The sequence below is a fragment of the Dermacentor andersoni genome, chromosome 1 (assembly GCF_023375885.2).
Source record: "Dermacentor andersoni chromosome 1, qqDerAnde1_hic_scaffold, whole genome shotgun sequence".
Taxonomy (NCBI): Eukaryota; Metazoa; Arthropoda; class Arachnida; order Ixodida; family Ixodidae; genus Dermacentor; species Dermacentor andersoni.
The window spans coordinates 110,082,148-110,108,221 of record NC_092814.1 but is presented as its reverse complement, the minus strand read 5'-3'; the positions used below and the strand labels follow the sequence as shown (position 1 = coordinate 110,108,221).

Genomic DNA, 26,074 nt, shown 5'->3' with positions numbered 1-26,074 from the left:
GTTCTCTTCTTGTGTCCTTGCATTCATTGCATTATGTGTGACGGCATTTGTGTGAAATACCAAAGCTGTAGCTAGTGTGATCGTGCTTTCTTTGCAGCCACCACAGTATGACCAAGAAATGGACTCACGGCTTCTGCAGCCAGGTGTGGCAGTGGGCCTGGCCTGGACTGCAGCTGGGGGTGAGATTATGTTTGTGGAGGCATCGCGCATGGAAGGCGACGGGCAGCTGGTCCTCACGGGCCAGCTTGGAGATGTCATGAAGGAATCAGCAAAGCTAGCCCTTAACTGGCTACGTATTCATGCCGACAAGGTATGTATGCTTTCCGCTCAGATATTTGAATTTTTGGTGTGGCTGCCCAGTGTAGCTTTGGCCTTTCCTCTGGCACTTTTCATGGCTTTCAACCATGAGATAAGCTTCATTTATGCATAGGCATCATAAAACACTGACGGTTTAGCAGTGCGCATGTTTCCTTTGATTTCAGTTCCACCTGCCTGTGCAAAAGGGCACTGACCTGATGGAGGGCACAGATGTACACATACATTTTCCAGCTGGTGCTGTTGGCAAAGATGGACCTTCAGCTGGCGTCACCATTGTTACTGTGCTGGTGTCGCTCTTCACTGGCCGCACAGTCCTTCCTGATGTGGCCATGACAGGCGAAATTACTCTGCAAGGCTTGGTGCTCCCGGTATGAATTCTTTTCCTGAAGGGTTGCTTTGTTGCTTTTCCAAGATAGTTTCAGCATTTTAATAGAATTGGTACAGCCTGTAGTTGGTTGTGTTGATTTGAAGAATAGAATGGGTATTGTAGTTTATCCATTTAAAGGGACACTAAAGCCAAATATGAAGTCAAGATAAAGTGATAGATTAGTGCTTGGGAATCTCTAAGGTGGGAATCTCCCCTGGGACATTCAGGCACTTGCCTGATGACGAAAGCACTCCTCAGTTAAATTCTGTCACTAGTACTCAACCACTCATTGCAAAAAACATCATTGTATTGCATTAGAAGACCAAATAAAATGCTATTAATCCAGTTCTATTTCATTTTTAGAAAACGAACTAATTGAAATAACCCTTGACAACGACGCGGGCGGTCGAAATGCTTCGTTTTCGCTCAACTCTGCACCACCCACCCTTTCGCATTTCAGTAGTTTCCTGATTACATAGTGCCGCGCTAGTTTTGCTGGCTCGCGAAACTCGTACAAACTGCAAGTAGCAGAGTATTCAACTTCCATATTATGCCGCGGGATGCCTGAACGGTCTACGCCATTTGACCAAAAAGCAGCTGCAGTGGCGAATCCACCGCTCTGTCTTGGCTCGGTGCCGCCGTCTGTCGGGTGCTGTTCTACTCACCAATGGCAGCAGAGGGCGGTGATGGCGTATGCAACATCACCACTTGCCTGGTTGGATGGCGGGTGATATGAATTTCGAAAAAAGTATTCGGACTCTTCAGATGCAGTTTTCTCGTAATATAAGTCCTTTCTTTGCCCGAAATAAGCATTGCGAGGTTTCTGGAATGGTATTCAAACAGTCCACGTCGACTTCTTATTTGCCTTTTGTGTCCCTTTAAGGGCCAGGTTAGTTGTGTCTCCATTTCTTTTTAACAATGAAAGCCTTGTGTGAATCATGGTTCAGTCTATGCAAAGGAAATGTAAACAAGGTACCTGCGACGGGCCATCAAAGGATCTCCTGCAGATACTGATGAACCCTTTGGCATCTTGCTGTGTTGGTACAGGGCACATGAACAACAGTAAATCCCCCAGCTTTCCGAACCCCATATATATATAGTCGCACCTCAATATATCGAACAGTGTGGTGATAGTGAAATTGTTCTATATAGCCAGAATTTGATATGTAAAATCACGTAAGAAACGCATAAAAAACTTGTGCAAGTCAATCTATGAAACAATCGTGGCGCATTAAATACTCACTTGAAGCTTCACACAAAGTATTTATTTATTTGGCTGAAAGTACGGCAGCTGTGTAACCTGCTTCTTATTGGCAGCCATGTGCTTAAACACGGAGCCCTAAACATGGTCTAAACGAACCACAGGCAATAGGCCGGTGCCCTCTATTGCGCCACAGTAGAGGCGTAGAAGGGCCAAAGCAGCTACAGCCTCAGTTGAAGTCGGGAGCGCGACAACATCAACACTTGCGGGATCAACCTCGGCAGCGTCTTCGTTTAGCCGCTACTTCTGCTGCGATCTCCACGTCCGTCAATCAAAGCATTTTGAAACACTGTGAATAACAAAGTATTAAGTTGCGTCTGCCAAGGCACCTATGAGTGAGCCCAGTGAGCATGCGCTGTCGTGCATCTTTGTGGATGCAAACCACCAGTCCCCGCTAGCCATGGCAGGCGCAGAGCGTGGCACCGAGAAGGAGTCAATGCTGCAAATGCAATGCATCATTGATGCGGTCGAACTAGCCAAGCCGCCGCGTGCATACGCTGCTACGTTCAAATGGTGCGCTCGGCGCAGTTGATGTGTGCAGCTATAGTGCGCAGTAGTTGGGAATGCCCATCGCACCACCACTATCTTCGAAGGTGTTGCGGGAAAGTTCCTGGCCTGTAAACAGAGCGCACGTGGTCTGGGGTGGCGGAGTTCAGTATATCCATTATACGTCCGACCCCGTTTGAAATAGAAAATTAAAAATGCCTGCAGTTTTCCAGGTGATATAGAAAGTGTGCGATATACACAATAATTTGATATATCCGTGTTCGATATGTTGAGATTTATCTATACCATATTTACTCGTGTAATGATCGCACCCCTGAATTTTTTCGTCAAAATTTGATTTTTTTTCTTTCCCGTGTAATGATCGCACCGCAAACTTGTCGCAGTGATATGTTGAGTGCCAAGTCTAGCTAATGATGATCGCGCTTACCATCTGTCGAATGCTGTCAAATGCTACGCGAACGAGTCTTGAAGACATACCAAGTGGTCTGCATGCACCAAACATTTCTAAGCAGATGCCCTATTTCATTCCTTTCATCACTTTCCGCACTCCCATGAAAAAAAAAAAGCTACAACCAAACTTGCCTCGGCTTTATTACTTGTAGGCTTCATAATGGTTTTGGCCAACAACAACAAAAAAGGCGCCTTTCGGTTCTTCTCGTCTGCACTCGTGAGCACACAACAAATCGCGAGCGGTGACTATAGTGGCCACGTTTACACTAATACGTTAGAAGTGTACCTTTTTCATACGCCGACGCTTGTAACACAGCTAAGATATTCGCCCACCCTTAGCGGACACATGCCGTATTAGGGTAGTAGTGAAGACAAACGCCGCAGTTTCGGCAGCATGCCCGCCATGTGTTCCTATGTCACTGGCAGCTACGTGCGCCCATCTCTGTTTCTGTCCCCTCAAAGTGGACATGGCTACGGTATTGTTGCAAACTTGCCGATATTAACGATATTATTCATTACTGATACGGAAGAAACTGCTTCAATGCATGTAATATGCTCACGAGAAGAACAAAAATTGCATTCGGCGCGTTCGGCTTGCTCCGCCGGCCGCCATATTTGTTTTGGTGTCCCGCGCTGTTACAGTGGCAGCCGCCTGCTTGTTAACCTGTTGTCATCCTGCAGCAAATATGGGATGAAAAAAATATATATTTTCGCGGGAAGTTTAACCCGTGTAATGATCGCACCCCTGAATTTGTGTAGATTTTTTTTAGAAAAAAGTGCGATCATTACGCGAGTAAATACAGTGTGTATATATATATATATATATATATAAAAACTCACCTGTTGGATAAAATGAGAATTTGCAAGACCTCATAGTAGGAGGCAGTTCAGTTTCACAGCCTGAGTCCTCTTGCACCACAAAGAATCTGGCGTCTCTCGGTGGTGTAATCTTCCTTGGTGAAATTGTTTTATACTCCGCTGTCACTAATACTGCTTCGTCTTCCCTGAAAAACTGCAGCATCTCTCTCTTTTTTTTCTGCTGCGCATGACTGCTGTTCATTCTGATTTCGAGTGAATTCGGCTTGGCTTTATTTCGGATACTGAGTGAATTATACAGGGTGTCCCAACAATCATGCACCAAGACTTAAAAAAGAGCAATTGCATTACTCCAAGCAAACTTAGTGTATATTGTTTCCAGTACAGTGGAGTAGCCGATAAAATTTTTTTGTTACTGAGGTTGAATTAGTAAATTAATTATCTAACTCAAGAAGTACTGTCGTAATTATCAATGTCCATATAGCATTTGTAGGCACCCCCAAATGACATCTAACTGCAGTGTTTTCAATGACGTACTAATTGCATACAATTTTTTCCGATTGGTAAGGAAACCCCACGAAAGCAATGAAAAATAACATGCAACTGCATTTCCACCCGCATCATAATGCAGCGCCCTCAAATAAGCTGATTGAAAGCAACCACTTCGCCTGTCGCAAACCCGAAGAGACAGCTCATCACCTTGATAATGGCACGGAAGGAGCACCAACAGCAGGTGTTACGGCTTTGCAGCTATTCCTCCTCTCATTTCTACGTCACACTTATTATCCGTCTCTCAAGGCCGACTGATCACATAGATAACAAAAGCCCCTTGATAACGTGGTCAAAGCGCCGCTCTGACCATGCACGAAGCGCAAAAAGCAATGCAATAGAGACAGAATGTTTCAAAATCCCGGCTCTGCTCGCACCGCATCGACAGAGTGTGCATGGAGCTATATTTCTCACTAGAAACTTGCTCTGGACCAAAGCCAAAATAAAGTGATGGTTTTATTTTTCATGAAAGTGTATATATATGTGCTGCAAAAGCAGGTTCGTGGCGAAAAATGAAAGCAATACAAACAGACCGAGAAGCGACGCTCGTGTAGAGAAAAGGCAAGAAAGAAAATATACCACTTCTAAATGAGCAAAATTGGAAATCGGGATGCGCGCACGCACGCACGCACACGCACACACACACGTGTACACACACACACACACACACACACTCACACACACGTGCACACACACACACACAGCGAGAGAGAGAGACATACAGTTCAGTGTGCCCTGGTTATCTATGAATTCGTAAGCCCTGTTGAACACCAGCTGCTGCCAAGAGGACGTGTTCAAATAGGTCCGCTTCAGTGGATTTCTCGACAACCGACGGTGGAACTATACGACAGGCATCTATTATCCTTGCCTTGAGCTAATCTGACGTCCGTCTTGATCATGTAAGCACAATCTTTCACATAACCCCCCAAAAAAGAAATCAAGTGGAGAGAGACGTCAGGTGACCTAAGCAGCCAATTTACAGGCTCATGCCTCCCAATCTGTTGCGCATGAAAAGTCGCATCCAGCCAGTTTCGTGCTCGGCTGCTGTGTGCGGGTGACCCACCTTGCTGATGCCACAGAAGTGGAAGACGTGACAGCGGAACTTCGCTGCTAAACTCATTGTCAGTGCGTGATCGAAGATGGGACCGATTATAGCACTGGCGTAAATTCCGCCCCACACATTGAACAACCACTGGTACTGGTGCTGATTGCGCTTTACCCAGTGTGAATTGGAGTCACTTCAATAGTGTGCATTATGCAAATTTACCTAGGCATTTCGGAAAAGTTGGCTTCATCTGTGCACATGATGTTGCTCAAAAAGTCCGGTGATGCATTGGCTTTCGTGAGGACTCAATTCGAGAAATCTAGGCGACTCTACAGGTCCCAATCTTCCAAGCATAGGTGCTGGTTAAGGTGGTATGGGTGAAAGGCCGTCATTTAGAATCCTCCAAGCTGATGACTTGGATATTGGTACCTGGGCGGCCATGTCCTGCATGCTAGCATGAGGGTTTGCGGCCATGAATGCTAGAACAACCATGCGTAGGCTAGGACTGAAAGATAAAATCCTCCGCCGCTGTTTCTTGGAGCTGCCGGTTTGTCTCAGGTTCTCATAATTTCTGATGATAGTCAATTTGTTTGTTCTACCACCACACTTCCATGACTGATATATATTTCTGGCCTTCCTCTTGTTGCCATTTGCAGCTCCCAAGGCAAGGATCATGTTTTCCTTCTGCTTATTAGAGAAAGACATGGCGACTGGGACGAAACAAAATGCACCTTTAAACATTTGCACTGACATTGTCAATTCACTTTTGTGGTAATAGGTTTTTTGGCAAAAAACAAAAAAGACAAAAAAGAACATCTGTGCACTTTATCTACACTAAGACAACAGCTATCACAGCTTGTTTCCAACACCAAACACTACGTGTTACTTTGGCCGGGGTGCAGCAGATAAGGCACTAGCTCGATCGCAAGGTTTTTCTTTCTTTCCTTTATTTCGTTCTGGCAAACTCGGAGGGAGCCTGTTCGAGGGCGCTGCTTTATGATACGAGTAGGAGCGCAGTCACATGGTATTTTTCATATTGACGCAAAATAAGTTTGCACGTGTTGACACGGGACCCTTAAGGCAAGAACGATGAAGTTCGTGGTCGCGCGCGCTCTCCGAGGACTAGCCATCGCAAAAGGCAGACGTTCTTTTGCCAATCTGTCGGTGGTAAACTGTTTTAGTTGTAATAGCTGGGTGACATTTCTGGTGGAGGTGTGGGGTACGGTCGATGTTAAGATCTCCGGAGCATACCCCAGACCTCAACCCGGCGAGTAGTTCAGCCGAGCTTACCCCTGTGCACGTACGTGCCAGCCGATGTCTCCAGGGACTCCAGCCACAGCACGGACTGCTACCCGAACGAACTAGAATGACGAACCAACCACCTCCTGCCACTCCTGCAGCATCGCACGTTGTCGTCAATCACATCCGGACGCCGAATCTGTTCCACGGAAGTGCTTCAGAGGATGCCGACGACTGGCTTGACCATTTTGACTGGGTTGCCAACCTCAACGACTGGAACCAAGAGCGTAACCTACGCTACGTGTACTTCGCTCTTGAGGATTCCGCGAAAACATGGTTTGAGAACCACGAGGTGACACTGACGTCATGGGAAGAATTTCGTAGACAGTTCCTCAATGCCTTCGCCAGGGTGGACAGGAAGGAGAGGGCGGAGTTGGCATTGGAAGCAAGAATTCAAGGCCCGAATGAGCAAGTGACGGCGTACGTAGAAGACATGAATCGGCTTCTTAGACGTGCGGACCCTTCTATGACTGAAACAAAGAAGGTGCGCCATCTCATGCGCGGCGTCAAAGAGGAAATCTTTGCTGGCTTCATTCGAAATTCGCCGACGACACTTGCAGAGTTCCATGACGAAGCCACTACTATGGAAAAGGCCCTTCAACAGCGGGCCAGGCAAAACAACTGCGACGCCATGATTTCAAGGGAGCTCTCTGCCGTTACCCTCGGTAACGGCATTGGCGCCTTGCGAGAACTCATCAGGGCTGTCGTCAAGGAGGAACTGCAGAAGATGCAGACGACCACAGCACCTGTGGGACAACTTTCCATTGCGGAAATGGTGCACGCCGAGGTCCGACAGGCCGTCCATATTCCTGGATAGTACGAGGCTCCATAGCAGGGACCGCACGCCGAAATGAGTTATGCTGAAGCAGTATGCCGTCCGCCACCCTCAAGTGCGTGCAGCATGGTACACCCACTCAACAAATGGACGTAAGCTTCAGGCCGCATCGCAGCCCACCGCACATCGCCAAAGCAAGGACTAGGAAGAGCGACGTCTGGCGCACCACAGACTACAAGCCCCTTTGTTTCCATTGTGGCGAAGCCGGACACATCTACAGAATCTGTCCTTATCGTCATGTGGGGCTCCGTGGATTCTCGCCGAATGCACCTCGTGCACAACCTGGTGAGCGGCCGCCGGAAATAGAGAGTTTCGTTGCGAATCGTCGCAATGTTGATCAGCGATGGCAGGAGCCCCGTTCGTCGTCTCCTGCTCGTTACAGGTCACCATCACCAAGTCAAGCCTTTACTCGCGGCGCTCTGAGACGCCGCTCGCCTAGCCCGGCGGGTCGGGAAAACTGAGTTCAGCGACCTCCGGAGGTGAGGCCGCTGACGACGACCGTACGCAAGATCCTCCACTACGACGACAACGACGAAAACAGAATGATGCAGACGTCGAACATTCCCGTCACTATAGACGACGAAGAAATAACGGCGTTAATCGACACTGGAGTGGACACCTCAGTTATGAGCATGGACCTTGCCTGCAAGCTGAAGAAAGTTTCTACCGAGTGGACTGGGTTGCAGATTCGCACTGCAGGAGGCCATCTGCTAACCCCGGTAGGAAGAAGCACGGCGCAAGTGAGCATTCGTGGGTTTACGTACCTCGGAGATTTCGTTATCCTCCCAAGCTGTTCGAGGGACCTAATTCTGGGAATGGACTTTCTGCAGGCTAATGGAGCTGTGATTAACTTACAAAAGTCGCAAGTAACGTTTTCGACAGAGCAGGCCTTAGCAGGGAGCAGCACTGACGACACGTATGTCAACGCCTTGAGGATTGTTGACGAGAACATCATGGTGCCGCCAAGGAGCAGCGTATTGACCCTTGTCACCTGCGACGCGTTCGACGGCTATGAGGGTATTGCCGAGGCAAATATCCCGCTGCTGCTCGAAAGACACATCTGCATCGCCCGGGGCCTTGTTCGAATACAGCATAAGTGCTCGCAAGTTTTGTTGACAAACTTCAGCCATGAGTATCAGCACGTCCCTCAAGGTACAGCTGTGGCATTCCTGAACGACATTGCTGACTTCTCAGATATCAGCACATTACAAGTGACTTCACCGGATGCAACAACTCATGCCAGCCTGAATACCCGCGTCCACATTAATGCTGACTTAGCAGATGTACAGAAGGATCAGCTGCTGGGCCTACTGACAGAATTCTCCGGCTGTTTTTCCACGGAATCCAAAGTCCAGCGCACTTCCGTTGCGCAACACCGGATCGTTACAGAGGAGTCGGCGCGGCCTGTTCGTCAGTATCTGTATCACGTGTCACCTATGGAGCGGGAGGCGATTAAGCGGCAAGTTCAAGAAATGCTAAATGATGACTTCATCCAGCTGTCGACAAGTCCGTGGGCATCGCCTGTCGTACTAGTAAAAAAGAAAGACAACACACTCCGCTTCTGCGTTGACTACAGACAGCTTAACCGAGTCACCAAACGCGACGTTTATCCCCTGCCACGTATCGACGACGCTTTGGACCGTCTGCGTCATGCTCAGTTCTTTACTTCGTTAGACCTAAAGTCAGGCTACTGGCAAATCGAAGTGGACGAGCGTGACCGTGAAAAAACCGCCTTCGTGACTCCCGATGGGCTATACGAACTTAAAGTGCTGCCTTTTGGTCTCTGTTCCGCTCCTGCTACGTTTCAACAAATGACGGACACTGTACTCGTTGGACTAAAGTGGCAGACGTGTCTAGTGTACCTAGACGACGTTGTTGTGTTTCCAGCACGTTCGATGAACATCTCGCCCAGCTACGAAGTGTCCTTACCGCAATACGCAAGGCCAACCTCACCATCAAACCTGAAAAATGTTACTTTGGCTTCCAGGAACTCAAGTTTCTAGGCCACGTGGTCAGCTCCCTAGGAGTACGACCAGACCCAGAAAAACTTGCTGCCGTTGCCGAGTTTCCTCGTCCTAAAGACAAAAAGGCTGTTCAGTGGTTCCTGGGCCTCTGCGCTTACTACCGTCGATTCGTTGAAGGCTTCTCAAGGATTGCTGAACCGCTCGTGAGACTGACGCGACAAGATGTGCCCTTTGCGTGGACGGAAGACCAAGAGCAGGCCTTCACTGAATTGCGTAAACGCCTTCAATCCGCTCCAGTGCTGGCGCATTTCGATGACACCGCGGCAACTGAAATACACACCAACGCCAGCAACGTAGGACTCGGGGCCATTCTGGTTCAATGGCAAGATGGCGCAGAACGTGTAATTGTGTATGCGAGTCGTAGTCTGACAAAAGCAGAAGCTAATTATTCAATGACCGAAAAAGAATGCTTAGCAGTCGTGTGGGCCATCAGCAAGTTCCGACCCTACTTATACGGCCGGCCATTTCGAGCGATCAGTGATCACCACTCCCTCTACTGGCTTGCCAATCTACGAGACCCGTCAGGTCGCCTCGCTCGTTAGAGCCTCCGCCTCCAGGAATACGACATAACTGTTGTCTACAGATCCGGCCATAAGCATAGCGACGCTGACTGCTTGTCACGTTCTCCTATTCCCTTGACATCCTCCGACTTGGAGCTAGATTTGCTGTTTCTTGGTGTCGTTGACATGGTGCGCATAGCTGACTATCAACGTGCAGACTCTGAGCTGCTTCCAGTCATCCGATATCTCGAGGGAGCTGACGTTGTTGTCCCACGGCCACTTTCACGAGGATTGACGTCGTACTGCCTGCGAAACGATGTCCTGTACAAGAAAAATTTCGAGAACAACCAGGAAACATTCCTTCTCGTCGTCCCGACGGCACTGCGCGAAGAATTTTTACAGGCGTGTCACGACGATCCCTGTGCCAGTCACTTAGGCTTCGCGAGGACATTAGCGCACATACGGCAAAAATACTATTGGCCACACCTATTTTCGTCAGTTCGGCGCTATGTGCGAACGTGCTGTGACTGTCAGAGGCGTAAAGTTCCACCCGTCAAGCCTGCCGGCCTCCTTCAGCCTTTGGATCCGCCTCCGGCGCTGTTCCAGCAAGTAATGGACCTGCTTGGGCTGTTCCCCACGTCATCCTTGCAAAATAAGTGGATAATCGTGGCAACTGACTATTTAACTCGCTATGCGGAGACGAAAGCTGTGCCACGGGGAACTGCTGCTAAAGTCACCAGCTTCTTCGTCCACAACATTGTGCTTCGTCACGGTGCACCCGCTGTACTCATTACTGACCGCGGTGCAGCATTTACAGCGGAGTTATTGCAACAAGTCGTCACACTGACGCACACCGACCACCGAAAGACCACAGCCTATCATCCCCAAACTAACGGCTTAACAGAGCGCCTAAACAGAACATTAGCCGACATGCTCTCCATGTACATTGATGTGGAACACAAAACATGGGATGAAATTTTGCCATACGTCACGTTTGCTTACAATACCGCTGTACAGGAGACCACCGAGTTTACACCATTCAAGCTTGTTTACGGACGTCGCATTACAACCCCCTTAGACGCCCTGGTCCCGGTAGACCACGGAGCCACAAGGAATGACACCACTGAAGATTTCGTCGAGAAAGCTGAGGAAGCTCGCCAGCTTGCTCGGAATCGCATCCGCACCCAGCAGAATACCGACGCCTACCGTTACAACCGGACTCGACGGAATGTCCAGTACTTACCAGGCGACCGCGTGTGGGTGTGGACACCTATCCGACACCGTGGGCTCTCAGAGAAATTGTTGCGCTGCTATTTCGGCCCCTATGAAGTTGTACGCCGCCTCAGTGATGTGAACTACGAGGTGGTGCCTCAAAGCTCTGATCCTGATTCGAACCGACGCTGTCCCCGTGCTGAAGTCGTCCACATAGTACGGATGAAGCCGTACTACGCACGCGAGGGATAAGCAACCCTCACAAACCACTTCAGCATTGTGTACATTCCTGTATGTTTTTTTTTTTTTCTTTTCATGTTGGCACTCTTGCCCATAGTGCGCGCCTGCTGCCCTTGAAGCGACCGGGCCGGTCGCTTTTGAGAGGGGAGCAATGACGCAAAATAAGTTTGCACGTGTTGACATGGGACCCTTAAGGCGAGAACGACGAAGTTCGTGGTCGTGCGCGCTCGACCAGCCATCGCAAAAGGCAGACGTTTTTTTGCCAATCTGTCGGTGGTAAACTGTTTTAGTTGTAATAGCTGGGTGACAATATTTTGCGGGGTTTATTTAACAGTCGGGAAAATTAGTACGCAACTTGTAAGTCACTGAAAACACCGCAGTTAGATGTCCCTTGGTTGTGCGTACAAATGCCTTCGTGACACTTTGATAATTAGGATAGTATGTCTCTAGTTAGATAATTGTTTACAGTTATGTAATTAAAATCTCAGTAATGAAAAATTTACTGGCAGCTACTCCACTGTACTGGAAACATTATGCACTATATTTTCTTTGAGTAACGCATCGCTCTATTTTAAATCTTGGTGAATAGCAGTTCATTGGGACACCCTGTCTATATTTATGACCTCTGCATGCAAGTGACGATGTTTCCATCCCTAATAAATGTTATAAATTATTAGAAATGTTTTTTCTTTTCACGAGTCGTTAGCATTGTTTACTGGAAGAGAAGCAATACTGATGCACATATCATTCATGTGCATTTCACACGCCGTTGATAAGACTCTGCCGAAGGGGTCACTTAAGTCTATAGGTTTCTTCAGGGTCAAAAAAGCACCCAAAGCCATTTCACGTGAAGTGAACATACTGCGACATATTCATTCTCTATGCATAGGCTATCCATACCTGTAGAAATGTTGTTAATTGGCTACTTCCTTGTCTCTGAGAAATATAATGAAATTTACGTTAACAAAATTTGTTGCTGGGCTAGTTCGTTCTTGCTTAACTGAATATTGGTAAGCGCAATGCTAAGATGGGACAGAAGCACTTGTCGTGTGCTTCTGTGTCTTATCTTCTGTGCCGTCTTAGAATTGCACTTACCAGTATTCACTTGTTAATAATGAAATTTGTCCTGTGCATATATTTAAATATATTGTGTATGTGGATAGTGTTTACAGTATAAATTTAAAACGATACTGAAGTGATAAAATACGGATGAGGCAGCCGCTGCTGGTGCTTCTAATGCGCTTGTCCTCCTATTGTCAGGATTTGCAGAAATAAAGCGAAAGTATGAATGAAAAGCTATGCACATCCACGTCAACAATGGTGTAGTAAGCTATTGGCCACAATAAAGTTTTAAGTGAAAAGGTCGAGGCAAGGAAAAAAAACCTCAAATGATGTAGGTGAAAAAGCTCTAGTAATGACACTTTAATTGTGTGTGTAGGGTAGAGGCTTTGGCACCCCCCCCCCCCCCCCCCCCGGAAAACATTGGAGGGGGCTCAGGCCTCGGAGCCCACCCTAGTCGGTGCCTGTGCTTGTGACACTGCCCACACTCAATCTTGCCCCCAGCAGCTTCCACGCCATGTTGCTTTAACGCATCACAACTGTTCTCCTTCAATTTGAGCCCCCTCCTTCTTTCTCAGCTTGAGGATTGTCGTGGTTTGGCAGAAAATGCCATTTTTATCTGTACATAAGTAGCAAGATCACATACCACTCCTTGTAACTGTCAGGTGGTAGCATTCGACAGTGATATGGTTGGCTTTTGTTTCTAAATTAATTGATTGAACATTTGTTTGTCTCAGTTGGTGAGGATTTATCTCTTTAGATCTGTTTAGAAGGGTAGTAGTTTGTGCATGTTGGGTACTCAATAAAGAATGAAGAAGCACAACTAGACTTGCACAGAAAAAAGCACATACTCTTAGAAAGCGCATTTTGTGTCTGTACGTACCTTTTTGTCTGTACCTGTCTCATTTGCGTTTCTTTATTCTTCCTTATCTGTTTGGAGTTGCAGTAATGCTTTAAAGTTTTTCTGTGTGCCATCATCTGGCAAGCTCTATGCTTACGACGGAATTTTGTTACATTAGCATGCAAGAAATTATATATATATATATATATATATATATATATATATATATATATATATATATATATATATAATGATTATTGCCATCACTTGCACATAGCATTTAATTTGGCATGTGACACTGGTGGTTTTTCTGGTATTTGACCAACGTACTACTAGTTGCTATCTATTACCTTACTGTTTGAACCTGCATAAGAAGTTACAAAACGCTTTGAATCATTCAGCATTGGGTGATTCATCCTTCTTTTTATTTAATTTGACCATGTTTGAAAGTCTGAAAAGACCCTTGTGCTTTCTGAACACCTCATTTTAATTGAAATGTTGTGCAGCCTAAGCCAGTTTTGCATATTGTACTGGGGTTGAATTTGCAAAAGTCTTCTTTATACGTATAAAAAAAAAAAAGAAATCTGCGACTAACTATTTACCTCTGTTACTGTCTAGGTTGGGGGCATTAAAGACAAGGTGCTGGCAGCCCATCGTGCTGGTATGTGCAAAGTTATAATGCCTAAGAGAAACAAGAAGGACTTGCAGGAAATTCCGGCATCTATCAAAGTGAGCATTTAGTTTGTTTTGCCACACCTGCATGGTATCATTTTTGTATCTGGTGCTCACATGCAGTATGCTGTTCCTCGCATTGAAATGTTTTGTTGAAGGCCAAGCTTGCCAGTTAGAACAAAGTATTTATGGTCTTAGGCAATTAAGTACAGTCAAACCTTGAGAAAATGAATCTCCATTTAGCAAAGTCCGTGATATTACAAGCTCTTTTTCATTTTCTGATCTCAGTTTCGCTGAAAACCATGTAGTACTTGTATTTTCTCCTGTGATTCAGCAACATAATCTTGTTCTGCAGTTTTGATTTTACAAAGGGTTCAGGAGGAAAACTTTGGTAAGCTTAGATGATGAAAGTAGAAAAGTTTTCTTAAGCTGTGCTCTCTACTTGAGTGGAAATGTATTTCCTAGATGTCTAGCCATGACAAACGAATGCTTACAGAGTTACACTTAACTTTAAAAAAAAATGTTTATACAAATACACACCTTTGTGTTGCTTGGCATAAGAGGTGTAGAATCGGTTTATTTTCAAATGACTCATTGTGCAAGTAGGCAGTGAGAGTGCTGGTACTATAGTGTCCTTGAAGTTTAAGAACATCAGGGTTCAGCAAGCATGTCTTTTTTTTTTTTATGTGCCATTGGTGGTACCACTGCCAATCACTGGCGTAAGAGATTAAATGTAATTGGTGAATCCTGTTGTTCTTAAACTTCAAGGATGCTTACTACTAGGGCTCTGTCATTTTGAACTTTGGGGCTAGCATTCTATTCAGTCTATTTACATGTTTGTCTAAGACACAATTAGTGATATTAGCATGTGAAATGGCACCATGTACCATTGCCTTATTAGCAAATCTGGAAACGCAGGATTTTGGACTGCTTGGTGGTAGTAGTAGATAAGAAAAGGTGCAAAGCACATCAGGCAGGACATAGATGAGTAGACTGGGCAAATGCTTCTTGCATTCTTCTCATCTTGTTTCCTGTCAGTTGCACTTACTAACCACTCTAATGTACTGCCCAAGCAATTGCATGCGGAGAATATAGGACATTATTCATCTAAAGAAGTAATCATAATCATGATCAGTGTGCCAGACTGTTTTTAAGCTTTTCAGCTGTGTACTTCTTTGTATTGAGATTCCCATTGCTCATTTTGGTTGTTTGGGGCAACTTGATAACATGTACAACAGTTTCGACTTCGTAAAAATACTAAATTACAGTGCTGTACAGGCGTGCAGGGCTATAAGATTCTTGACCACTTCTATGCAGGAGGACCTGTCTTTCAGTTTTGTGACTCACATTGAAGAAGTTCTCCAGGAGGCTTTTGAAGGTGGCTTTCCTGACCTACCTAGCTCTGTTGAACACGTGTTGAGCAAGCTGTAGCACTCTGTGTGGGACAGTTGGGAGCGCATTCAGTGGTGTGTATTTCTGCACAGCAGTTATGACATCATACCTTCAGTATGTTAAAATGCTGGCAGGGTACTGGCCATTAGTTCACTGTATATTTTTGCAAGAAGTTTCTTATTTTTTGTACATAATGTTATGTGTAGGTTTGTAACTTACCACACAACTGCTCTATTTTCCGTGCCTCTGAACCTTGTTCACTCCTAGAGCTTATTCCAAGCAGAGGTAAGCTGGTCTGATATGTTATTGTTAACTTTCTACGGACACTTCAGATTGTATGTTGGATGCAGGTTTGTGCGATTTGCTCTGTTGGATACAAGTCTGTGAATTTGTGCCCTGCCACTTGTAGCTTTTCTGAAATTCCAGGACTTGTGGCTGTGAGCCAGTGGCCTTACACATTGATAAACATGTTAAGAAAACTGTTCTGTTTTCCTCATTTTCGTACAGTCAAACCTCATTGTAACAAAGTCATGCCCAACATGAAAAAAATCTTCGTTATATCGAATGTTTATTGTAAAATTATATTTATTACACACTGATATCGGCAAGAAAAATTTTTAGATTTATTGTTATGTCCAATATTTCGTTATATTAGTGTTTGTTACACTGAGATTCAACTGTATAACTTAAGTTAAATGATAAATGTGTTTTATTAGATTAGTGGTATTGCAGTGATGTCTGCATTGATGTAAAACTTATGGTTTGTTATAGCAGGAGATATGAGTAGAACATTGTTTTTGTGTGCTACCTAAAAGGGCCCTGCAATACTTTTTTCATATGGTAAATAAGTAATACCAAATGCAAGACAGTGCTGTAGTGTATACCTGAGCAAAATATAACTCACCTGTAGTATGTAGCAGGGAACAGGCAATATCGTTCTGAAGATTGCTTATGCTTTTCTGCAACTTCTTCCAATCTTTACCAAAATTCAGTAGCCTTGATGGCACAGTGGGGATACACTACAACAATTGGCTGAATTTGCGAGTACATCATAAGAAATCATAACTTAAGCAAATGCAACAACGTCAACAGTGCTGTAATCGGCAATGCTATCATTCTTCATGTTAGCTCTGTAAAAATTATAAAAGGCATTTGCACTGGAAAGGGCAACAGTTTCAGTTCTGCATTTCTGGTCTTCAGCCACTGTTGTCTGCTTGAGCTATACCACCTCCTCGATGGTGCAAGCTGTAGCTTTATTGACTGCCTAGCTTAAAATGTGCCTGCACGCTCTGGTCCTCTTTGCCTGCAAATTTGCTGCAGGCACTTGGACTCACCTGAAGATGATAATGCTAAGGCGTTATTGTTGATTATTCTAAGTTTGTTGTCTTAAGATCTGCACTTTGACCACTGCTTTTATCTTGTTCGAGGTTAGTATGGGAGTTTAGTCAAACGTGCTTGAGCAGCTGTTGTGTTCTAGATGCAGGCAAAGTTGCCATGCAGCTATGCATGTGTTGACTGCAAAGGTGCTGCAAGTGATATGAATGTTCTATATCATGTGCTGCTCCAGCTAAGCTGGTTAAGATAAGCTGGCTAAGCTCCAGTTAAGATGTTTAGAGCACATCGGGCTGGTGACGTATCTGTAGCAGTTCACAGGGGCATATTTATTGGGCGACTGCCCCGTCAGTGTGCATGACCCTTTCTCTTATATAAGAGGAACTAATTTACCATTGAGCTGTGAGGTATGCTTTATGCAAGTTTTATTAATCAGGTATGGTCATTATTCTATTGCATATGAAGCTTAAGTTTGTCGCTGTCATATTTCAGACTATCATGCAATTGGTGAAATTTCCCTATTCCATGATGTTGATTAAAAATTAATTAGAAGTAGTGATTCCTCAATTTCTCTAGTAAGCATTACTCATTCTGGTAAATGCTACATTATTTTATCTTCATTGGTGAGGATAATGCTATCTTTGCTTCATCTTCAGGGATCTTGTACATTCTTCTCTACTTTCTGCTACTCAATTGTAGCTGTTATAGTCTGCAACGGTGAAATTCAACTTCTCATTTAAAAAGATATCCGAGATCCTTAGTCTAGAACTCATCTTGGGCAGACTTCCCATAAAGAAATCATAGAAATCATGCATATCCCACACACTGTGGGAATCTGTGTAAGGGAAGCTTTGGTGAGCCGGCTGCACAAGAGGGCACATCACAATAAGAGACGCGGAGTGGATTTCAGCAACGAATGCACCTCACAACTATCTTCAGTCATGGCAGCAAAACGACACAGCACAACCACTGACCACAGCATTTACGCCACCTTTGAACTCCATAAAGCTATATGGCCTTGCAACCACCACCTAGTTTTGTCACACTGAAATTGTCGAATTGCAATTCTTCATCATCATCATCATCACCATCAGCCTGGTTATGCCCACTGTAGGGCAAAGGCCTTTCCCATACTTCTCCAACTACCCCGGTCATGTACTAATTGTGGCCATGTTGTCCCTGCAAACTTCTTAATCTCATCCGCCCACCTAACTTTCTGCCGCCCCCTGCTACGCTTCCCGTCCCTTGGAATCCAGTCCGTAACCCTTAATGACCATCGGTTATCTTCCCGCCTCATTACATGTACGTCCTGCCCATGCCCCCATTTCTTTTTCTTGATTTCAACTAAGATGTCATTAACTCGCGTTTGTTCCCTCACCCAATCTGCTCTTTTCTTATCCCTTAACGTTACACCTATCATTCTTCTTTCCATAGCTCTTTGCCTCGTCCTCAATTTATGTAGAACCCTTTTCGTAAGCCTCCAGGTTCCTGCCCCGTACGTGAGTACTGTGCCTTTCAGCAATTCTTGATATATGGTTGCAATTGAATGATGGTGTGGCTACATGGGTTTCTTTCTTAGGCATAAAGCTTCAGTCTGCATTGTCAGCTAGCAGAATGTGTGCTTTAACTTTTATAATTAATTTGTGGCTGTGCAATGTAACTCGCATCCCAAGCATTTCTAAGCACTGGCTCTGTGGATCCATGCATCTGTGGCTTAATCAGAAGCATAGGGCTACTATGCTTGAGGTCCCGGGTTCAAAACCCACCTTTGAACACAATTTAGTTTTTGTGAGACAGGGAATGACAACATGCCAAATTACGGGGAGGTAGGCAATGAAAGCTTCGCTTTAAATGATCATGCAGACCCCACACACTGTGGGAATCAGCGAAGTGACACTGTGGCCTGATGACATGATCACTTGCACCCACCAATTAGTGCCGCACTGCGCCCTCTCCCCCCTTGCCATGACATTGCATCTACCAATGGGCATGCATTATGGCTTCTCATCCCAGCACTGCTTGCATCCTCGTCTCTACAGTCTTAACTACCACCACTTACTACAGCATCTAAATCCATCGGACACACACAGAGAGCTTGACGTTAAATGTAACCACCACAGTATTAAAACCCACCCCACTCCACAAAGAAAGCTTCACTTTTTAAAATAATGTAGAACAAAAGAAATAGACTTTTGGTAAAGTCATATTGCAATAGAATCATGAAGTCGTATGAACATTTGAGGTTGAAATATAAATTTCATAATGTCTTGATAAAATGCCAGTTCGAACACATTAGTGCAGGCTTCCGGGCAAAATCGTGAGAAATATGCAATACAACTAATAATAATGAAATAAGTACAGGGAGTTGAAGCACATCTTCAGCTTCTCAATTTTGTAAAGGTAGTAAAAAAAAAATTCATGTTATCATAAGGATACATATTTATACTATTTATTTATTTATTTAAAGATACCTTACAGGCTCCTGGAGGCAATGTGTAAGGTGGGGAGAGTATACTAAAAGATTATACAATAATGAGAATGCATATGTGAATACATATACAAAAAATACAGTGTAAGAAATGCGTTAACATGCTGTAATGTGGTGTTAAAGATTGTACAAGACAAACCGAATGCTTCGAAAACATAGTTTCCCAATATATGGCAAGGATGTATTCAGCATTTTATGAGATATAAAAAGCCTATACGCATATTGCACAAGAATTGTTGCATAATTCATCTCTGATATCTATCTATCTAGGAGAATGTGATCGCATTCGAGCATTACAATGCATTGAATTTTGGTGTGATTCATAAGTTTGTATGTATGCGTATTGTAGCTTGATCTGTGATGTTTAGAGCAATTCTGGGGCTCCGTAGATTATTCACTGTGCATGACAGTGAGCACAGGACAGTGTGTGCTAAAGTACTACATATATCTTCCTGATTTCAAATTTTGTGTATCTCTTGCAAGTTTACATGATCAATTACACCTTGAGTCCTTGTAGTGGTTATAAAGCCGGAAGGTTAATTTACATAATGGAATAATGTGTTTCATATGTTGTGATGCTACCTTAATGGGACCCATTAAAACCATTTTGTGAGCTAGTAGAGTTAGGTTGCAACGCAAATATTTTGCAGGCAATACAGTCTGGTTGTGGAGTAGTGGTTGAGTGCCTGTATCACAGCTGTGGGCGTTCTTAGTACAAGCCTTACTATTGGCGAGAATTTTTTAAAAGGGAACAGCTTTCCTTGGCTAGTGTGCATGTTTTCTTGGACGTGGTATCCTGTCTCAGGGAGAGGGCAACACTTTAGCGCTTGCGACAGCCCTCTTCCTCTCCCATTGCTGCTGCCTGCTCCGGCGGCAATGGCAGGTGAGGTGGAGGGCAATCTTTTTCAGCTGGAGAAACCCGCCAGAGTAGGAAAAAGTAGTTGTGGAAAAGCGGAGTTTCACCACCACTCAGTGTTCTAAAAGCTTTGCCATTCTCCTTGATGTTCACTTTGCCACCCCTTTATTGGTTATATATACAAAAAACAAGTTGTGTAAGGTTTTTAAGTTTGTTTTAATAAGTGCTATACGCCTCATGCACTGCCTATAGAGGCGCCACTGAAAGCCACCTAGCGGACGCTTCCAACAGTACACGCGGGAGCAGTAGCAGACAACCCTTTGCAGCAAGGATGGCTGAAGTTCGCGGCTGCGATTTCTCCTTTGTTCGGGTGCCAGGCTGCTACTTCTGCGGTGACAGCTGTAGGGAAGATGCTGACCTCTGTGCGAGTGGGTATGAACACGATGTTACCGGTGTTTGGGACAACATGGTCCACATACGTGCAAGGTGCGTCCCGCAGACAAACGCCATGAACCCCATTTACATGACGTGGAGCTCATGTTCACTAGCCGATAAATTTTGTTAAGTGATGCGATCTCTCTGTTTTTTTTTATTCTACCCTTGCTGCAATGCTGTTTCTGTACCTGAATAATAAGCACCCGTCGTTAGTGCAGACTTATATAAAACAAATCCACGGTGCAATCTCTGCATATGCCGTTGTGATTTTTCTGCCGATGAATACATGTGACATCGCCGAATAAGTGCAGTTGAAGTCGCCTCAAGAAGAGTAATTGCCAATTTATTGATGGAAACGCGTATACTAGCCAATGAAGTCGCCAAACACACGGGTTAATAAAAGCGCGTGTTAGTGCTGTACCGCCGATGCAATTCCGCTGCATACGCCGATGAACTACCGTTCCTAGTGCAGCTTGTGCGATTTTAAATTCCCCAAGGGAGCTGCTTGGAAACGTACAAAGCTAAAGACTGACTAACTATTCAGTACTTTTTTATATTACTAGAGAGAGGTGCCACATGATATATTTAAAGGCAGAGCAGCGCCAGTCAAAGTAGATGAGCGCTGGCGGCAAGGCCCAGTTTAGTCGTCTGCAGCGTAAGTATAAGAAAAAATTCAGTTGAGTACAAAACTCACATGCAAGAAGGGACTACGTTTTGAAACAAACAAATCGCTCGGCGTGTTAAGTTTGCTCAGGCAGCATCGAGGTGTGATGACTTCCCAAACGGGACGCTAACTTTTCAGCGAGAAATGGAACAAAAATATCATATGCAGCAGCTATTAGCAATTCTTGCCCTGAACTACCTATTTTCTAAACACATTTCCAAAAACGCAAACGATATCTAAGATGCCCTCGGGCGAAAAGAATAAAGCTGTTAAAGAAGCACTTCCTTGGTATCATTCCGATAAGAGACAGCGTGATTTATACCCTTTACAAACAAGGCTGGGTGAAAACTTCGCAGCTCAAAAGAATCGACAAGAGTTATGCATGGAGCAACTAGCAACAGTTAAACATATGCGAAGCCACGCATAAAATAGATGTAAAAACATAAAGTGCGTGACAGCTGGTGCGAGGATTTACCGCGCCACATGAAACCAACAATTTCAGTTCTTGCAAACTTCAGTAGCATTAACATACAACGCAATGCGCTCGTGCAGTCGTGCTGCCTAGCTAGCGCAACGCGTTAAAGAAGCGGAAAACAATATAAGTGGCAAACAGCATTCTGAACTTTAGCGAAATGCCTTTAAACCTCATGCTGCACTGCAGACGAACTTCGTTGCTCACGCGTCTAACTATGCTCGAGTGGAAAAAAACACCGACAAGACAAAGGAAAGAATGAGAACAAGAAATTTCCCTTCGAAGTGACGATCCATTTTTGCTACCGTTGCTCCCGCTGATGAGGATTTGCCGGAAATGATTAGAACCGTATCGCCGGCACGTTTTCACCGGCATTTGAGCCCCCCACCCTGCAACAATTCTTCTTCTACATTCCCTGAAGCTTTGGCCACCCCACACGTGCTAATGGTGTTGCCTATCTTGCTCTGAAAACGTGAATAAGACAGAGAAGCACGATCAACGACACAACAAACTACGGCGCACGCCGGGCTCCTCTCCCGCGTGTTCTGCGTAAGGCCGCCACCAGTGGCGCGTCCGTCGGCATGCACGGCGCGTATAATGTGCACCTCAAATTCATCCTCACCCAAGAAGAGTTGGAAAGGTGAAGAAGGCGCTACACTGAGCAAGAACATCTCTGGTATGATGTGAAACGTAGACCCAAACGTGAATCTTCGCATTCCACAATTTTCTTACATTGGCAATCATTATTTTACATTGGTACAACTTCTGAGGTCAGATAGCTAGCCAGATTCAGTAAAATGGGAAGGGGTAGGCAAAGAAATGCTATTGCACCATTGTTTGTTTGTGGCACTATTCTATTCGTTTTTCTTTGCGCTATGAAAACAAGCCTTGAAGCATGCTAGGCACGCAGCCCTTCGGCATGCCAAAGCTCAGCTCCCGCAGTTCCAACAAGTGTGGTGAACTTTCTGGTGGCCAGGTGCAAAGTGCCCTTACTCGACGGCTATCACTACTTAGAGCGGGAGGTGACTACCATGGAAGGGGCCAGGCATTGCTGCTTAAACATTCGTATGGTTTCAAGGCCAGATAACAAGCAAGATTCAGAAAAGTAAAGGGGGGAGGGATGCTAGGCATCAAATTGCTATCACATTTTAAAAATCACTTGCGTAATGTGACAGTTAACATGTAAAGTGGTGCGCTCAGTGAAGTGAAAAAAGAAAAGCATATTCAATGCACATCTTAGTATCTATGTGAAGTGGTCACTAAAATGCTATAAATTAGCTAATTTAATCATATGTCCTTGGCCTAAAGGAAACTGGCATGTGCACATGTGCTCTCACGCACCCGTGCTATGCAACATGAGACGTGGCGATCATCTCAAAGAGATAATTGGCAGTGGCATGGTAGAAGTATACATGCGATTGCGGCCCAATGGTCTGAGCATCTGGCTGCTCTGCTGGGGGACTTAGGTTCAATTTCACCATTGGGCATGTAATGATTTTTGTTTTTAGTGCAAGCTATTCGACATGACAGCCGCAGCACCCGGCAGCCATGGTCAGAAAAGTCTGGGAGGGTTCGCTTTAAAAGTTTCTGCCGCCCGTTCCTTCACTGGGCCTTAGATCCATCCCTGCCATGACACCAGCTGCTTGGGCTTTGTCAGAAAGAGGGAAGATATTTAATAATGTAAGAGATGCTAGCATCAGTGCTTGTTGAAGCACACAGCCGGAAGCCAGACTAGTCCATGGCCTGTAACGTACACAGAACAGTGTTCATGCTTGCATTAAAAAAATTGCATTCATATAAAAGGCAGGGTTTTGAAGCAACAGTATGTGCTACTGAAAGCTGCTGCTTCCACTAGCTGCTCAGTATGTTACAGCAGAAAATTTTAGTATTATCTCTGTATTACTGCTTCATGCACGAGTGTATAAAATATATAACTATTATTAGGAAAGTTAGAACATTGGCGTACAGGAAGTAATGTGCTCCATAACCAGTAGCAGTGGCCATCACGTTATCAGTGTAGAATAAAAAATGCAACATTGCGTCAATGTATAGTGGGCGGAGGGTTATGGGCAACACCCTATTCTTCTGTAGCCTGCCCAATGTCCAGTGTGGAACAAGGAGCAAGAGCATCGCAAAGGGGTTGAAGGGTAATCTTAGGTTACGATTAACGCTGCTCATACGCAGTGCATTCAAATACTTCTTGCTAAAGTGTCTTCATGAAGTGATGCCCTCTAAAGTGAAAAGCATTTCATAGTTTTGTTAAAAAGTGTTGCAGGGCCTCTTTAAAGCTTTATTTTGCATGGGTGTCCATTTTATTTTTACCGACCTTTTACAAATTTACATGGTGTTTATTGTAGCCTGCCATGGGTGCCAGTGATGTTTGTGTTACATGATTTGAAGCTGATACCATGAAACATGTTTTTCCTGGGAAAATAACAGAAATGGCTCTGTTCAAGAGCATACTGACCTGCAGAGTGAATTGTGCTTTGGTTACCAGACATGGTCTTCAATGTTCACCCTGTAGAAAGTGCCGCAACATGGCAAAGTGCAATGTCTTGGCTTAACAGTAATGAATAGCACCGACTGTTGAACTTGCGACTGCTTTACTTGCAGATTTTCTTTTTTTAATGTATATATGCCAGCTGGAATAATAATGCATGCCTACAAATTTATGGATATAAAGAAGTGTCACATGTGTTGGCTCAGTGGCTATGGCGTTGTGCTGCTAAGCACGAGGCTACAGGTTCGATTTCTGGCCACATTGTTATGGAGACTGAATGCAAAAAAAATATATATATATATAATAATAATAATAAGTCTAAAATTTTTTTTTCGATACTCGTTAAAGAACCTCATGTGGTCAAAATTATCCTGATCCCTCTACTACAGCATCCCTCATAGCCCACTGAGCAGCTTCAGTACTTTGAACCCCACAGTAACACAGAACATGTTCTATTTGCTGTGTGCAGGTTTTCGTGTAATACTTGTAATGATGGCTGTGTGGGAATGCAAGAAAGTATTAAATATGTTTAAATGTGTCCTCTTCCATAAATGTCAAGATGATGCTTGTTTACTCATCCCCTCCTTTCTTGTAGCACTAGTAGCTGCCTATTTTGGTATCTTAAGTTTTCTGCATATGCTAAGTGATACTTGTAAGGCATTACATCATTATCTTGCTGAAAGCTGCATGTTCACTTACTTCTCTGGGTTGTGCCGGCTGATTGGGATCTCAATGGCATGCATTATGAGACTTAAGTGTGTTTGAAAATCAATACTTCCAAGCCGAATTCAGTACAGATATTGAGAGAAGCAACCTTCTAATGCGAATAAATTACTGAATATTTTCTTATTTCAAAACAAAGTGTTGTATTGTGTATTCCGTCTGGATAAAAAAAAAAGGAGGCTTGTTTACATAATTTGATAGATGTAATACTATTCAGAACTGTGTGTCCGGTCCACCGAGGAGCTTGTAAATGAGAAACAACTGTAAGGTGATGGTATCTGATGCACCATCCCAATGATAGTAACAAAACATCAACAGCATGCACCAGATGTTGAAGGAGCAAACTGTAATATCACCGAACAGTGTTTTAAAGGGATGCAAGCAAGGAGATTTGACATATTAAACATCAGTCAGCCTCCTGACCTAGTGCCTTAAAGGGGCCCCGAAACACTTTGTTCTAACTAATCATAGAATGGCCTCGCCATTACAGGATGTCATCTCACAAATCTCATGCCACAAAAATTGTTCGAATCCTTCAACTATAAGTGACGTTATCGCACCAATACCGGGCTTCCTCTCTTTAGGTCTCCGCTAGCATGCTGGAAGCTACACAACGGAGAAACCAAGAGAGCAAAGCCCTGGCCAAAAGTTTAGTCTCGCGTCTCCCCGTGGTGGCCGCGGTAGACTATGATACGCAGTTCAACGTTACTAGACCAGTAACGTTGACGTAGCCTGCCGCTGCCATTTCGGAGGCCACACGCAATGCACAGAGGTGAAATGGTTTTTCTGTGTTTCTGTGATCGCAGACATGTAAATTTTTCATTTATTCAACTCAGAATTAGCAGTTATGTATTATTGATAATCTCCCGCGATCGCAAAATCAGCCAATAGCATTGGTCGGCCAACTGCTTTCGATGGCGCTGCATGGCGGCATTGTAGAAGCAAGAGCAAGCAATTTTTCGCCATTTTTGGCACGAGATTGTAAATTGCCTGCTGCATACAATACAGTAATATTTGGCTCACATATTCACAGCAGCTTCTACGACAGATCGGCAACGTTTTCTTACTATGTTCAAACATTATTTCAGGGCCCCTTTTAAAGGCAAACTGCAACGGAACTTCACTTTCGCTAAGGTATGCTGCTGAATCAATCTTGGCAAACCTGCAGTTCCGGTAATTGTAGGAGCCCCGCGCTCGCTATGCGTCACTTTCGGCGG

The 26,074-nt window shown here is 44.6% G+C and overlaps 1 protein-coding gene across 4 annotated transcripts in view; it reads left to right on the top strand.

Annotated features, from left to right (window-relative positions):
- LOC126545612 (lon protease homolog 2, peroxisomal-like) overlaps nucleotides 1–26,074 on the top strand; it is a 101,039-nt gene that overhangs the window by 74,329 nt on the left and 636 nt on the right. For 2 of the 4 annotated variants that reach the window (XM_055061888.2, XM_050193532.3), the window contains exons 15-18: nucleotides 98–310; nucleotides 483–686; nucleotides 13,942–14,052; nucleotides 15,313–15,461. In XM_055061888.2, coding sequence (XP_054917863.1) covers nucleotides 98–310; nucleotides 483–686; nucleotides 13,942–14,052; nucleotides 15,313–15,426 — 642 coding nt within the window. In that variant the 3' untranslated portion in view covers nucleotides 15,427–15,461. Of the gene's footprint in view, nucleotides 1–97; nucleotides 311–482; nucleotides 687–13,941; nucleotides 14,053–15,312; nucleotides 15,462–18,153; nucleotides 18,219–26,074 lie in introns of all 4 variants that reach the window. The other 2 variants (XR_008608688.2, XM_055061889.2) reach the window with 2 other exon arrangements.